Source organism: Anolis carolinensis, unplaced genomic scaffold, assembly GCF_035594765.1.
Source record: "Anolis carolinensis isolate JA03-04 unplaced genomic scaffold, rAnoCar3.1.pri scaffold_14, whole genome shotgun sequence".
NCBI classification, from domain to species: Eukaryota; Metazoa; Chordata; class Lepidosauria; order Squamata; family Dactyloidae; genus Anolis; species Anolis carolinensis.
Window position 1 is genome coordinate 3,991,469 of NW_026943825.1, and position 15,000 is coordinate 4,006,468.

Consider the following 15,000-nt stretch of genomic DNA (forward strand, 5'->3'; position numbering starts at 1 on the left):
ATTTATTATTATTATTATTATTATTATTAAGTATTAGTAAAGGTTTCCCTTGACATTAAGTCCAGTTGTGTCCAACTCTGGGCTTGGTGCTCATCTCCATTTCTAAGCCAAAGAGCCGGTGTATTTATTATTATTATTATTATTATTATTATTATTATTTCTAAGGCGAAGAGCTGGTATATTTATTTATTATTATTATTATTATTAAGTATTAGTAAAAGTTTCCCCTGACATTAAGTCCAGTCGTGTCTGACTCTGGGGCTTGGTGCTCATCTCCATTGCTAAGCTGAAGAGCTGGTGTATTTATTTATTATTATTATTATTATCATTATTATTAAGTATTAGTAAAGATTTCCCCCCGACATTAAGTCCAGTCATGTCTGACTCTGGGGCTTGGTGCTCATCTCCATTTCTAGGTTGAAGAGCTGGTGTATTTATTATTATTATTATTTATTATTATTATTATTATTATTATTAAGTATTAGTAAAGGTTTCCCTTGACATTAAGTCCAGTTGTGTCCAACTCTGGGCTTGGTGCTCATCTCCATTGCTAAGGCGAAGAGCTGGTGTATTTATTATTATTATTATTACTATTATTATTTATTATTATTTATTAATTATTATTATTATTATTAAGTATTAGTAAAAGTAAAGGTTTCCCCCCGACATTAAGTGCTCATCTCCATTTCTAAGCCGAAGAGCCGGCATTGTCCTTAGACACCTCCAAGGTCATGTGGCCAGGGGCATGACTGCATGGAGTGCCGTTACCTTCCCGCCAATAGGAGCAGTACCTATTGATCTACTCACTTTGGCATGTTTTCGAACTGCTAGGTTGGCAGAAGCTGGGGCTGACAGCAGGAGCTCACCCCTGGAGGTTTTAAAGTAGAAGCTTGCTGGCCATCTGTCGGGAGCTCACCCCACTCTCCGGATTCGAACCTGCAACCTTTCGGTCCGCAAGTTCGGCAGCTCAGCGCTTCAACACACTGGAGACAAATAGCAGGATATAAATAATAATAATAATAATAATAATAATAATAATAATAATAATAATGTCATTTTCCTCCAAAAGAAAAACATCCAGAGGATCAAAAACAAGGCAGTTCTCACTGTTTTGTTTTGTTTTTTAAACCAACCCCTGAGGATGGTCAGACTTGTTTAAATAGACTACAAACTCCGACTCGCATCAACCCTGCGGATCGGGGATGATGAGAGTTGCAATCCAATGCTCTGTGCAAGGATATCTCAGATCAGGGTCTACTATTGGTCCCATTGGGGCCAATAGTGGTTCAGCAGTCAAGCTGGAATGCTGAAAATTAAATAAATAAAAATAAAATAAAAATTAATAGGCGACAAATCTTTTGATGGGACGGATTTTATTAGCCCTTCACAAGTGGATCTGGTTCTCTAGTCTTCCATGCCAGGTCATTGAGGCAGATCTAGATGGCCTTAATACTTTATTCTTATATTCTTATTCCATGATTCTCTCTCTGAGTCCATTGGAATTAGCTTTTCAACAGGCTGGATGGCCATCTGTCGGGATGGATCGGATTGTGCTTGGGGTCCCTTCCAACTTTAGGACTCTATATGTTGTGTCTTCCTGGACGGAAGAAGCCGCCAACTGTATAGTTTGGCCACCGTTGTTGACCCAAGCCACCGCTGGCATCTTCCCAAAACCTTCAAAGGAAAACCCAACAAACGCCACAATAATCGGAGACCATTCCGACGTCTCCGTCGGCCTCTCCCATTCTTTTGTGCATTTGGAAAATCACGGCTGGTCGGGCACCGGCCGTTGCCCGTCAGCGGCCTTTTCCCGGGCGCCCCGCACGGTGCCGGTGAGGTTGCGCAGGCCGATGAGGTAGCCGTCCTCGTGGCTGCCGTGGGTCCAGACCACGTCGTGGCGGAGGCGGCGCCCCTCGACGGCGGCGGGCAGCGTCTTCCCGAAATCGATCATCCAGACGCTGGCGTGGCCCTTGCGGTCGTGGAGGAACAGTAAGGAGCTGCCAATCACCTGTCCGAGCGGAACAAAGACCACGTTACGTGGGCGCTGCAGCATTCCATGGGGCGGAGCCAGAGGAGGGGCGGGGCCTCTTCCCAAGAGCCTGAGACAGGGCTGAGCATCTATATCTCTCCTGAGAGGCCTTTTAGGACTAAAGGATAGGGCTAGGGGTGGGGGCGTGGCTTCTTCCCAAGAGCCTGAAACAGGGCTGAGCATCTATACCTCTCTTGAGGCGCTTGTTGGGACACAGAGGGCGGAGCTAGGGAAGGGGGCGGGGCCTCCTTCCAGGAGCCTGAGACAGGGCTGAGCCTCTATACTTCTCCTGAGAGGCCTTTTAGAACTAAAGGGTGGGGCTAGGGGTGGGGGCGGGGCCTCTTCCCAAGAGCATGAGACAGGGCTGAGCATCTATACCTCTCCTGAGGCGCTTTTTGGGACACAGAGGGTGGAGCTAGGGAACAAGGCGGGGCCTCCTTTCAGAAGCCTGAGACAGGGCTGAGCCTCTATACTTCTCCTGAGAGGCCTTTTAGGACTAAAGGGTGGGGCTAGGGGTGGGGGCGGGGCCTCTTCCCAAGAGCATGAGACAGGGCTGAGCATCTATACCTCTCTTGAGGCGCTTGTTGGGACACAGAGGGCAGAGCTAGGGCAGGGGGCGGGGCCTCCTTGGAAGAGCCTGAGACAGGGCTGAGCCTCTATATCTCTCCTGAGAGGCCTTTTAGGACTAAAGTGCGGGGCTAGGGAAGGGGGTGGGGCCTCTTTCCAAGAGCCCGAGACAGGGCTGAGCCTCTGTATTCCTCTCCTGAGGCTCTTGTTGGGACACAGAGGGCGGAGCTAGGGAACAAGGCGGGGCCTCCTTTCAGGAGCCTGAGACAGGGCTGAGCCTCTATATCTCTCCTGAGAGGCCTTTTAGGACTAAAGGGCAGGGCTAGGGGTGGGGCTTCTTCCCACGAGCCTCTGTATACCTCCCTGCAGCGCTTGTTAGAACATGGAGGCGGGGTATAGAGGCCCCGCCCCCTGCTCTAGCCCCGCCCCCTGTGTCCTGGACAGGGATAGATGCTCAGCCCTGCCTCAGAGCTCGTCACTCCCCCCGTCCCAGTCCTGGCTTCCCATTGGTGGCCCCGCCCATCTCCCTTCCCAGCCCTGCATCTTGGACTAGGGGAGAGGCTCAGTCCCGCCCCCTTGAGCAAGAGCCACGCCCACCCTTAAGCCACGCCCCTCTTTCCAGGCAGCACTGAGTCTTATTTTTTCTGGAACCCTGGCTTAGATTGTGCCTTCCTGCCCGGCGTTGTCTCTCACCTCGTGGGTCTTGAAGAAGACGGACTCCTCCAGGGCTTTGCGCATGTCTTCCAGGCGGGACAAGTAAATGCTCTGCAAAGGGGAAAGCATCCAAAGTTGGGGGGCATTGACCCCAAATAGCTACTTGCCGGACCCCAAAAGAGTCACTCTCGGCCGTAATAGACCCCGAGGTCTCACCAGAACATCCAGGCGTCTCTTGGTGAACGTCAAGAAGACCTCCATGATTTCGTCCTCGGTCCGGGTCTGCTTGAAATCCCTCTGTACTGCGCCCCCCTCAATCTGGAAAAAAGGTGAAAATTTGCGGGGAAACATAATTAAAATAAATAGAAAACATAGAATGCACTGAGCTACACTCTCCAAGCGATTGTACATCTCTACAAAAGATTCTCAGTAGAGTAGAAACGGACTGCAACAGACTCCAGAGAAGCACGAAGTTGAGTTTTGTGCGGTTTCCGGGCCGTAGGGTCAATGTGTTCTAGCAGCATTCTCTCCTGACATTTCGCCCACATCTGTGGCTGGCCTCCCCTGAAGATCTGATGATGCTAAAGCAAGTGGAGTATATAATATACTTGTGGAATGTCCAGGGTGGAAGAAAGAACAAATGACTATTAACAATCTGTGAAGGCTGCAACCAATGTGGTTTTGTCTCCAGTTGTGGTATCATCGATGCAATTGGAGCCACTTGACTCTTGATTAAGAAACACCGTGAGAACTGGAAGCCGCTTCATGTCGCATTCCTCGATTTGGAGATCTCCCCACCGAACATTGACTCCGATTGCTTAAGAATGCTCCCTGTTGTCCCGACATCACTCTTTTTCACACCTGGATTCCCTTTGTTTATCTTTCAGTCTCTGGGAACACTGGGTTTGTCTCTGTTTGGCACTATCCCTTCTGATCTGCAAACACTGAGTTATCTGTGGCTTTGTGGGGCATTTGGCACACTCACCGTGATGCCCTCGATGCGGAAGCCGAGGGTGGCGCTGGAGCTGATCCCTTCTCGCCATTGCATGTAGCGGGGCTTGGTGACGGCCCCTTGGCTGCGTTCTTCGGGCGACGGGGCCAAGGGGTCAACCTTCACCATCTTCTGGTACAAGTCCCGCCGCGGCCGCTGCTGCCCTTTGCAGAGCTCCTCCTCCAGGTATGTCCTGAACAAAAGTGGCAACAGATTTTTATATATATATAAATGTAATGTAACAACGTGTGGCCGGGCACAGCTAGTCTCATATATATATATATATATATATATATATATATATATATATATATATCAATGTAATGTGCGTAATTAGGACCAAGTTAGCAACAAAACCACTGGGCCAAATCACTCACAATCTCAGGAAGACACTAACTCGGAGGTTCCCAAACTTATTTGGCCTACTGCCCCTTTTCCAGGAAAAATATGACTCAGCACCCGCTGGAAAGGGGGGCGTGGCTCCTGTTGAAGTGGGCGGGGCTGAGCCTCTCCCCAGTCCAAGATGCAGGGCTGGGAGGGGGAGGGGGGTGGGGCCACAAATGGGCGGCCAGGACGGGTGGGCGGAGTTACGAGTTCTGAGGCAGGGCTGAGCTTCTATCTCTGTCCGGCGGCACCTGCCAGGAAACGAGGCGGGGCTAGAGCAGGGGGCGGGGCCTCTATACCCCATCCCTTGTTCTAACAAGCGCCTCAGGGGAGGTATACAGAGGCTCTTGGGAAGAGGCCCCGCCCCCATGCCTAGCCCCGCCCTTTAGTCTTAAAAGCCCTCTCAGGAGAAATATAGATGCTCAGCCCTGTCTCAGGCTCTTGGGAAGAGGCCCCGCCCCCACGCCTAGCCCCGCCCTTTAGTCCTAAAAGGCCTCTCAGGAGAGGTATAGAGGCTCAGCCCTGTCTCAGGCTCTTGGGAAGAGGCCCCGCCCCCACGCCTATCCCCGCCCTTTAGTCCTAAAAGGCCTCTCAGGAGAAGTATAGAAGCTCAGCCCTGTCTCAGGCTCTTCGAAGGAGGCCCCGCCCCCACCCCTAGCCCCGCCCTTTAGTCCTAAAAGGCCTCTCAGGAGAGGTATAGATGCTCAGCCCTGTCTCAGGCTCTTGGGAAGAGGCCCCGCCCCCATGCCTAGCCCCGCCCTTTAGTCCTAAAAGGCCTCAGGAGAAGTATAGAAGCTCAGCCCTGTCTCAGGCTCTTCGAAGGAGGCCCCGCCCCCACCCCTAGCCCCGCCCTTTAGTCCTAAAAGGCCTCTCAGGAGAGGTATAGATGCTCAGCCCTGTCTCAGGCTCTTGGGAAGAGGCCCCGCCCCCATGCCTAGCCCCGCCCTTTAGTCCTAAAAGGCCTCAGGAGAAGTATAGAAGCTCAGCCCTGTCTCAGGCTCTTCGAAGGAGGCCCCGCCCCCACCCCTAGCCCCGCCCTTTAGTCCTAAAAGGCCTCTCAGGAGAGGTATAGATGCTCAGCCCTGTCTCAGGCTCTTGGGAAGAGGCCCCGCCCCCATGCCTAGCCCCGCCCTTTAGTCCTAAAAGGCCTCAGGAGAAGTATAGAAGCTCAGCCCTGTCTCAGGCTCTTCGAAGGAGGCCCCGCCCCCACCCCTAGCCCCGCCCTTTAGTCCTAAAAGGCCTCTCAGGAGAGGTATAGATGCTCAGCCCTGTCTCAGGCTCTTGGGAATAGGCCCCACCCCCATGCCTAGCCCCGCCCTTTAGTCCTAAAAGGCCTCAGGAGAAGTATAGAAGCTCAGCCCTGTCTCAGGCTCTTCGAAGGAGGCCCCGCCCCCACCCCTAGCCCCGCCCTTTAGTCCTAAAAGGCCTCTCAGGAGAGGTATAGATGCTCAGCCCTGTCTCAGGCTCTTGGGAAGAGGCCCCGCCCCCATGCCTAGCCCCGCCCTTTAGTCCTAAAAGGCCTCAGGAGAAGTATAGAAGCTCAGCCCTGTCTCAGGCTCTTCGAAGGAGGCCCCGCCCCCACCCCTAGCCCCGCCCTTTAGTCCTAAAAGGCCTCTCAGGAGAGGTATAGATGCTCAGCCCTGTCTCAGGCTCTTGGGAAGAGGCTCCTCCCCTAGCCCCGCCCCCGGGTCCTAATAGGTGCCATCACCGCCCCCATGGATCGCTCCAGCATCCACCAGTGGGCACCCACTTTGGGCCAATCCTATTTGCAAGAAAACCCCAATGCCGCGGCCCTGACCTTGTGCCCATTTTGCAGTCCATGATGCTGGGCATGTCGAGGCCGCTCAGCAGGTCGTCCATCTGGATGTATCGCTCGCCGGCCACCTCCACCACCCCGTGGTAGGCCGGCACAAAGGGGTGCAGGACGTCGGTCATCAGTTCGGCCAGGCAGGCGTCCTCCACCGGGCTGAACTTCTTCAGGATCTGCCCTCTCTCGCTGGGCTTGAAATTCCCTGGAAAGTCAGAAGTAGCAACAGAAGATAAGAAATCGAGTGAAGAGCTGAGTGATAAGGAGGGTTCCCAACGAAAGCCTTTGTTTACAAATCAGAGCTGAAAATAGATTGCGTCGTTCAGAGAGATTACTTGGAAAAGTTGTGAACGAAATTTACGGGAAACTGAACGCTTTCATGAGTGTCTACTAAGCAACACGTTGTTTACCTTAAGCTCAGTTCAGGCAACGCTGCGTTAGAGTGAGAAGCTACGTCTGAGTTATCTTAGGACAGTTATTACTGTAAATATTGTAAATAAAGCTTCAGAGCCGCTGAGTTTCAGCAGACATAAATCAATGAACGCTTTCCTGGGTGTCTACTAAGCAACACGTTGTTTACCTTAAGCTCAGTTCAGGCAACACTGCGTTAGAGTGAGAAGCTACGCCTGAGTTCTCTTAGGACAGTTAGTACTGTAAATATTGTAAATAAAGCTTCAGAGCCGCTGAGTTTCAGCAGACATAAATCAATTAACGCTTTCCTGGGCGTCTACTAAGCAACACATTGTTTACCTTAAGCTCAGTTCAGGCAACGCTGCGTTAGAGTGAGAAGCTACGTCTGAGTTATCTTAGGACAGTTATTACTGTAAATATTGTAAATAAAGCTTCAGAGCCGCTGAGTTTCAGCAGACATAAATCAATGAACGCTTTCCTGGGTGTCTACTAAGCAACACGTTGTTTACCTTAAGCTCAGTTCAGGCAACACTGCGTTAGAGTGAGAAGCTACGCCTGAGTTCTCTTAGGACAGTTAGTACTGTAAATATTGTAAATAAAGCTTCAGAGCCGCTGAGTTTCAGCAGACATAAATCAATGAACGCTTTCCTGGGTGTCTACTAAGCAACACGTTGTTTACCTTAAGCTCAGTTCAGGCAACACTGCGTTAGAGTGAGAAGCTACACCTGAGTTCTCTTAGGACAGTTAGTACTGTAAATATAGTAAATAAAGCTTCAGAGCCGCTGAGTTTCAGCAGACATAAATCAATGAACGCTTTCATGGGTGTCTACTAAGCAACACGTTGTTTACCTTAAGCTCAGTTCAGGCAACACTGCGTTAGAGTGAGAAGCTACGTCTGAGTTATCTTAGGACAGTTATTACTGTAAATATTGTAAATAAAGCTTCAGAGCCGCTGAGTTTCAGCAGACATAAATCAATGAACGCTTTCATGGGTGTCTACTAAGCAACACGTTGTTTACCTTAAGCTCAGTTCAGGCAACACTGCGTTAGAGTGAGAAGCTACGCCTGAGTTCTCTTAGGACAGTTAGTACTGTAAATATTGTAAATAAAGCTTCAGAGCCGCTGAGTTTCAGCAGACATAAATCAATGAACGCTTTCCTGGGCGTCTACTAAGCAACACATTGTTTACCTTAAGCTCAGTTCAGGCAACGCTGCGTTAGAGTGAGAAGCTACGTCTGAGTTATCTTAGGACAGTTATTACTGTAAATATTGTAAATAAAGCTTCAGAGCCGCTGAGTTTCAGCAGACATAAATCAATGAACGCTTTCATGGGTGTCTACTAAGCAACACGTTGTTTACCTTAAGCTCAGTTCAGGCAACACTGCGTTAGAGTGAGAAGCTACGCCTGAGTTCTCTTAGGACAGTTAGTACTGTAAATATTGTAAATAAAGCTTCAGAGCCGCTGAGTTTCAGCAGACATAAATCAATGAACGCTTTCATGGGTGTCTACTAAGCAACACGTTGTTTACCTTAAGCTCAGTTCAGGCAACACTGCGTTAGAGTGAAAAGCTACGTCTGAGTTCTCTTAGGACACTTAGTACTGTAAATATTGTAAATAAAGCTTCAGAGCCGCTGAGTTTCAGCAGACATAAATCAATGAAGGTGCTGCTTTTGCCATTTGCAAAATGGTCTGACGGGGTGAGTAGAGGTGGGACCTGGCTCATCAAGTCAGAATCGGCTCTGAGTCCCCTCGGGGAAATTATTATTATTATTATTATTATTACCGTATTGTTATTACAACTATAACCGTTTTATTACCATATTATTATTATTATTATTACTATTACTACGGTGTAATTGCACAACGAACCTTCGTGTCCAGCCAGCTGCACCCAGGAGCTGCGCCTCCGCACAGACCAATGCACCATGGTGAAGAAAGTCTTCCAGGATTTGGTCTGTTGGAGAGAAACAAAGATATACAGCAGAGGCTGTATGGCCATCTGTTGAGAGGGCTTTGATTGTTCCCATCTCTAGCTCTGGCAAGGAAGCAGTACATAGCTTTTTAGGTTTTCAGTCGTATTGTATTGGTTTGAGTCTCATTTTTGAGTCTCATTTTTAGAGAGAAAAGGCAGGATACAAGTAATAATAATAAATAACAGCAAACAACAAACCATGGATGATGGGACTTGCACTATCTTCGTTTACTTCCTCAGACCACTGTGACTCCCACCAATGACGGATCAGGACCAAACTTGGCACACAGAGCCCCCATGACCCACTCTACATCCTGGTGTAGTTTGGAAGAGTTTGGACCATGGATGATGGGACTTGCACTACCGTCACTCACTTCCTCAGACCACTGGGACTCCCACCAATGACGGATCAGGACCAAACTTGACACATAGAGCCCCCATGACCCACTCTACATCCTGGTGTAGTTTGGAAGAGTTTGGACCATGGATGATGGGACTTGCACTACCTTCACTCACTTCCTGAGACCACTGCGACTCCCACCAATGACGGATCAGGACCAAACTTGGCACACAGAGCCCCCATTATCCACTCTACATCCTGGCGGTGTTTGGAAGAGTTTGGACCATGGATGATGGGACTTGCACTACCTTCACTCACTTCCTGAGACCACTGCGACTCCCACCAATGACTGATCAAGACCAAACTTGGCACACAGAGCCCCCATGAGCCACTCTACATCCTGGTGTAGTTTGGAAGAGTTTGGACCATGGATGATGGGACTTGCACTACCATCACTCACTTCCTCAGACCACTGCGACTCCCACCAATGACGGATCAGGACCAAACTTGGCACACAGAGCCCCCATGACCCACTCTACATCCTGGTGTAGTTTGGAAGAGTTTGGACCATGGATGATGGGACTTGCACTACCTTCACTCACTTCCTCAGACCACTGCGACTCCCACCAATGACGAATCAGGACCAAACTTGGCACACGGAGCCACCATGACCCACTCTCCATCCTGGTGTAGTTTGGAAGAGTTTGGACCATGGATGATGGGACTTGCACTACCGTCACTCACTTCCTCATACCACTGCGACTCCCACCAATGACGGATCAGGACCAAACTTGGCACACGGAGCCCCCATGACCCACTCTACATCCTGGTGTAGTTTGGAAGAGTTTGGACCATGGATGATGGGACTTGCACTACCTTCACTCACTTCCTCAGACCACTGCGACTCCCACCAATGACGAATCAGGACCAAACTTGGCACACGGAGCCACCATGACCCACTCTCCATCCTGGTGTAGTTTGGAAGAGTTTGGACCATGGATGATGGGACTTGCACTACCTTCACTCACTTCCTGAGACCACTGCGACTCCCACCAATGATGGATCAGGACCAAACTTGGCACACGGAGCCCCCATGACCCACTCTACATCCTGGTGTAGTTTGGAAGAGTTTGGACCATGGATGATGGGACTTGCACTACCGTCACTCACTTCCTGAGACCACTGGGACTCCCACCAATGACGGATCAGGACCAAACTTGACACATAGAGCCCCCATGACCCACTCTACATCCTGGTGTAGTTTGGAAGAGTTTGGACCATGGATGATGGGACTTGCACTACCTTCACTCACTTCCTGAGACCACTGCGACTCCCACCAATGACGGATCAGGACCAAACTTGGCACACAGAGCCCCCATTATCCACTCTACATCCTGGCGGTGTTTGGAAGAGTTTGGACCATGGATGATGGGACTTGCACTACCTTCACTCACTTCCTGAGACCACTGCGACTCCCACCAATGACTGATCAAGACCAAACTTGGCACACAGAGCCCCCATGAGCCACTCTACATCCTGGTGTAGTTTGGAAGAGTTTGGACCATGGATGATGGGACTTGCACTACCATCACTCACTTCCTCAGACCACTGCGACTCCCACCAATGACGGATCAGGACCAAACTTGGCACACAGAGCCCCCATGACCCACTCTACATCCTGGTGTAGTTTGGAAGAGTTTGGACCATGGATGATGGGACTTGCACTACCGTCACTCACTTCCTGAGACCACTGGGACTCCCACCAATGACGGATCAGGACCAAACTTGACACATAGAGCCCCCATGACCCACTCTACATCCTGGTGTAGTTTGGAAGAGTTTGGACCATGGATGATGGGACTTGCACTACCTTCACTCACTTCCTGAGACCACTGCGACTCCCACCAATGACGGATCAGGACCAAACTTGGCACACAGAGCCCCCATTATCCACTCTACATCCTGGCGGTGTTTGGAAGAGTTTGGACCATGGATGATGGGACTTGCACTACCTTCACTCACTTCCTGAGACCACTGCGACTCCCACCAATGACTGATCAAGACCAAACTTGGCACACAGAGCCCCCATGAGCCACTCTACATCCTGGTGTAGTTTGGAAGAGTTTGGACCATGGATGATGGGACTTGCACTACCTTCACTCACTTCCTGAGACCACTGCGACTCCCACCAATGACGAATCAGGACCAAACTTGGCACACGGAGACCCCATGAGCCACTCTACATCCTGGTGTAGTTTGGAAGAGTTTGGACCATGGATGATGGGACTTGCACTACCTTCACTCACTTTCTCAGACCACTGGGACTCCCACCAATGACGGATCAGGACCAAACTTGGCACACAGAGCCCCCATGACCCACTCTACATCCTGGTGTAGTTTGGAAGAGTTTGGACCATGGATGATGGGACTTGCACTACCGTCACTCACTTCCTGAGACCACTGCGACTCCCACCAATGACGGATCAGGACCAAACTTGGCACACGGAGCCCCCATGACCCACTCTACATCCTGGTGTAGTTTGGAAGAGTTTGGACCATGGATGATGGGACTTGCACTACCGTCACTCACTTCCTGAGACCACTGCGACTCCCACCAATGACGGATCAGGACCAAACTTGGCACACGGAGCCCCCATGACCCACTCTACATCCTGGTGTAGTTTGGAAGAGTTTGGACCATGGATGATGGGACTTGCACTACCGTCACTCACTTCCTGAGACCACTGCGACTCCCACCAATGACGGATCAGGACCAAACTTGGCACACGGAGCCCCCATGACCCACTCTACATCCTGGTGTAGTTTGGAAGAGTTTGGACCATGGATGATGGGACTTGCACTACCGTCACTCACTTCCTGAGACCACTGCGACTCCCACCAATGACGAATCAGGACCAAACTTGGCACACGGAGCCCCCATGACCCACTTTACATCCTGGTGGTGTTTGGAGGGATATAGACCATGGATGATGGGACTTGCACTACCTTCATTCACTTCCTCAGACCACTGCGACTCCCACCAATGACGAATCAGGACCAAACTTGGCACACGGAGCCCCCATGACCCACTTTACATCCTGGTGGTGTTTGGAGGGATATAGACCATGGATGATGGGACTTGCACTACCTTCACTCACTTCCTCAGACCACTGCGACTCCCACCAATGACGGATCAGGACCAAACTTGGCACACAGAGCCCCCATGACCCACTTTACATCCTGGTGGTGTTTGGAGGGATATAGACCATGGATGATGGGACTTGCACTACCTTCACTCACTTTCTCAGACCACTATGGCTCCCACCAATGACGAATCAGGACCAAACTCGGCACACGGAGCCCCCATGACCCACTCTACATCCAGGTGTAGTTTGGAAGAGTTTGGACCATGGATGATGGGACTTGCACTACCTTCACTCACTTTCTCAGACCACTATGGCTCCCACCAATGATGAATCAGGACCAAACTTGGCACACGGAGCCCCCATGACCCACTTTACATCCTGGTGGTGTTTGGGGGGATATAGACCATGGATGATGGGACTTGCACTACCTTCATTCACTTCCTCAGACCACTGGGACTCCCACCAATGACGGATCAGGACCAAACTTGGCACACGGAGCCCCCATGACCCACTCTACATCCTGGTGTAGTTTGGAAGAGTTTGGACCATGGATGATGGGACTTGCACTACCGTCACTCACTTCCTCATACCACTGCGACTCCCACCAATGACGGATCAGGACCAAACTTGGCACACGGAGCCCCCATGACCCACTCTACATCCTGGTGTAGTTTGGAAGAGTTTGGACCATGGATGATGGGACTTGCACTACCGTCACTCACTTCCTGAGACCACTGCGACTCCCACCAATGACGGATCAGGACCAAACTTGGCACACGGAGCCCCCATGACTCACTCTACGTCCTGGTGTAGTTTGGAAGAGTTTGGACCATGGATGATGGGACTTGCACTACCATCACTCACTTCCTCAGACCACTGCGACTCCCACCAATGACGGATCAGGACCAAACTTGGCACACGGAGCCACCATGACCCACTCTCCATCCTGGTGTAGTTTGGAAGAGTTTGGACCATGGATGATGGGACTTGCACTACCTTCACTCACTTCCTCAGACCACTGCGACTCCCACCAATGACGAATCAGGACCAAACTTGGCACACGGAGCCACCATGACCCACTCTCCATCCTGGTGTAGTTTGGAAGAGTTTGGACCATGGATGATGGGACTTGCACTACCTTCACTCACTTCCTCAGACCACTGCGACTCCCACCAATGACGAATCAGGACCAAACTTGGCACACGGAGCCACCATGACCCACTCTCCATCCTGGTGTAGTTTGGAAGAGTTTGGACCATGGATGATGGGACTAGCACTACCGTCACTCACTTCCTCAGACCACTGCGACTCCCACCAATGACGGATCAGGACCAAACTTGGCACACGGAGCCCCCATTATCCACTCTACATCCTGGCGGTGTTTGGAAGAATTTGGACCATGGATGATGGGACTTGCACTACCTTCACTCACTTCCTGAGACCACTGCGACTCCCACCAATGACGGATCAGGACCAAACTTGGCACACGGAGCCCCCATTATCCATTCTACATCCTGGCGGTGTTTGGAAGAATTTGGACCATGGATGATGGGACTTGCACTACCTTCACTCACTTCCTGAGACCACTGCGACTCCCACCAATGACGGATCAGGACCAAACTTGGCACACGGAGCCCCCATTATCCACTCTACATCCTGGCGGTGTTTGGAAGAATTTGGACCATGGATGATGGGACTTGCACTACCTTCACTCACTTCCTGAGACCACTGCGACTCCCACCAATGACGGATCAGGACCAAACTTGGCACACAGAGCCCCCATGACCCACTCTACATCCTGGTGTAGTTTGGAAGAGTTTGGACCATGGATGATGGGACTTGCACTACCTTCACTCACTTCCTCAGGCCACTGCGACTCCCACCAATGACGAATCAGGACCAAACTTGGCACACGGAGCCCCCATGACTCACTCTACATCCTGGTGGTGTTTGGAGGGATATAGACCATGGATGATGGGACTTGCACTACCGTCACTCACTTCCTCAGACCACTGCGACTCCCACCAATGACTGATCAAGACCAAACTTGGCACACGGAGCCCCCATGACCCACTCTACATCCTGGTGTAGTTTGGAAGAGTTTGGACCATGGATGATGGGACTTGCACTACCTTCACTCACTTCCTGAGACCACTGCGACTCCCACCAATGACGGATCAGGACCAAACTTGGCACACGGAGCCCCCATTATCCACTCTACATCCTGGCGGTGTTTGGAAGAATTTGGACCATGGATGATGGGACTTGCACTACCGTCACTCACTTCCTCAGACCACTGCGACTCCCACCAATGATGAATCAGGACCAAACTTGGCACACAGAGCCCCCATGAGCCACTCTACATCCTGGTGTAGTTTGGAAGAGTTTGGACCATGGATGATGGGACTTGCACTACCATCACTCACTTCCTCAGACCACTGCGACTCCCACCAATGATTGATCAAGACCAAACTTGGCACACAGAGCCCCCATGACTCACTCTACATCCTGGTGTAGTTTGGAAGAGTTTGGACCATGGATGATGGGACTTGCACTACCTTCACTCACTTCCTCACCTTCCGCAGCAGCCGCCTCTTCTCCGCCGGGTTCTTCTCCGTGTCGCTGAAGACCTCGTCCGACTCCTGTGACGACCCCGCGAGTGAGGAGCAAGTGGAGGAACCGGACACTGACCGGTCCG

General features: G+C 51.0%; 1 protein-coding gene across 1 annotated transcript in view; it reads right to left on the bottom strand.

Annotated features, from left to right (window-relative positions):
* Positions 1 to 1,354: 1,354 nt before the first annotated feature.
* LOC100557009 (inositol-trisphosphate 3-kinase B) overlaps positions 1,355 to 15,000 on the bottom strand; it is a 22,035-nt gene continuing 8,389 nt past the window's right edge. Inside the window, exons 2-8 of the mRNA XM_062964787.1 lie at positions 14,879 to 15,000; positions 8,714 to 8,798; positions 6,424 to 6,637; positions 4,236 to 4,434; positions 3,467 to 3,568; positions 3,290 to 3,361; positions 1,355 to 2,008 (exon numbers count right to left, since the gene is read on the bottom strand). The exon at positions 14,879 to 15,000 is cut by the window's right edge and continues 201 nt beyond it. Of these exons, the coding sequence (XP_062820857.1) occupies positions 1,766 to 2,008; positions 3,290 to 3,361; positions 3,467 to 3,568; positions 4,236 to 4,434; positions 6,424 to 6,637; positions 8,714 to 8,798; positions 14,879 to 15,000 (1,037 nt within the window). The 3' untranslated portion in view covers positions 1,355 to 1,765. The remainder of the gene's footprint in view (positions 2,009 to 3,289; positions 3,362 to 3,466; positions 3,569 to 4,235; positions 4,435 to 6,423; positions 6,638 to 8,713; positions 8,799 to 14,878) is intronic.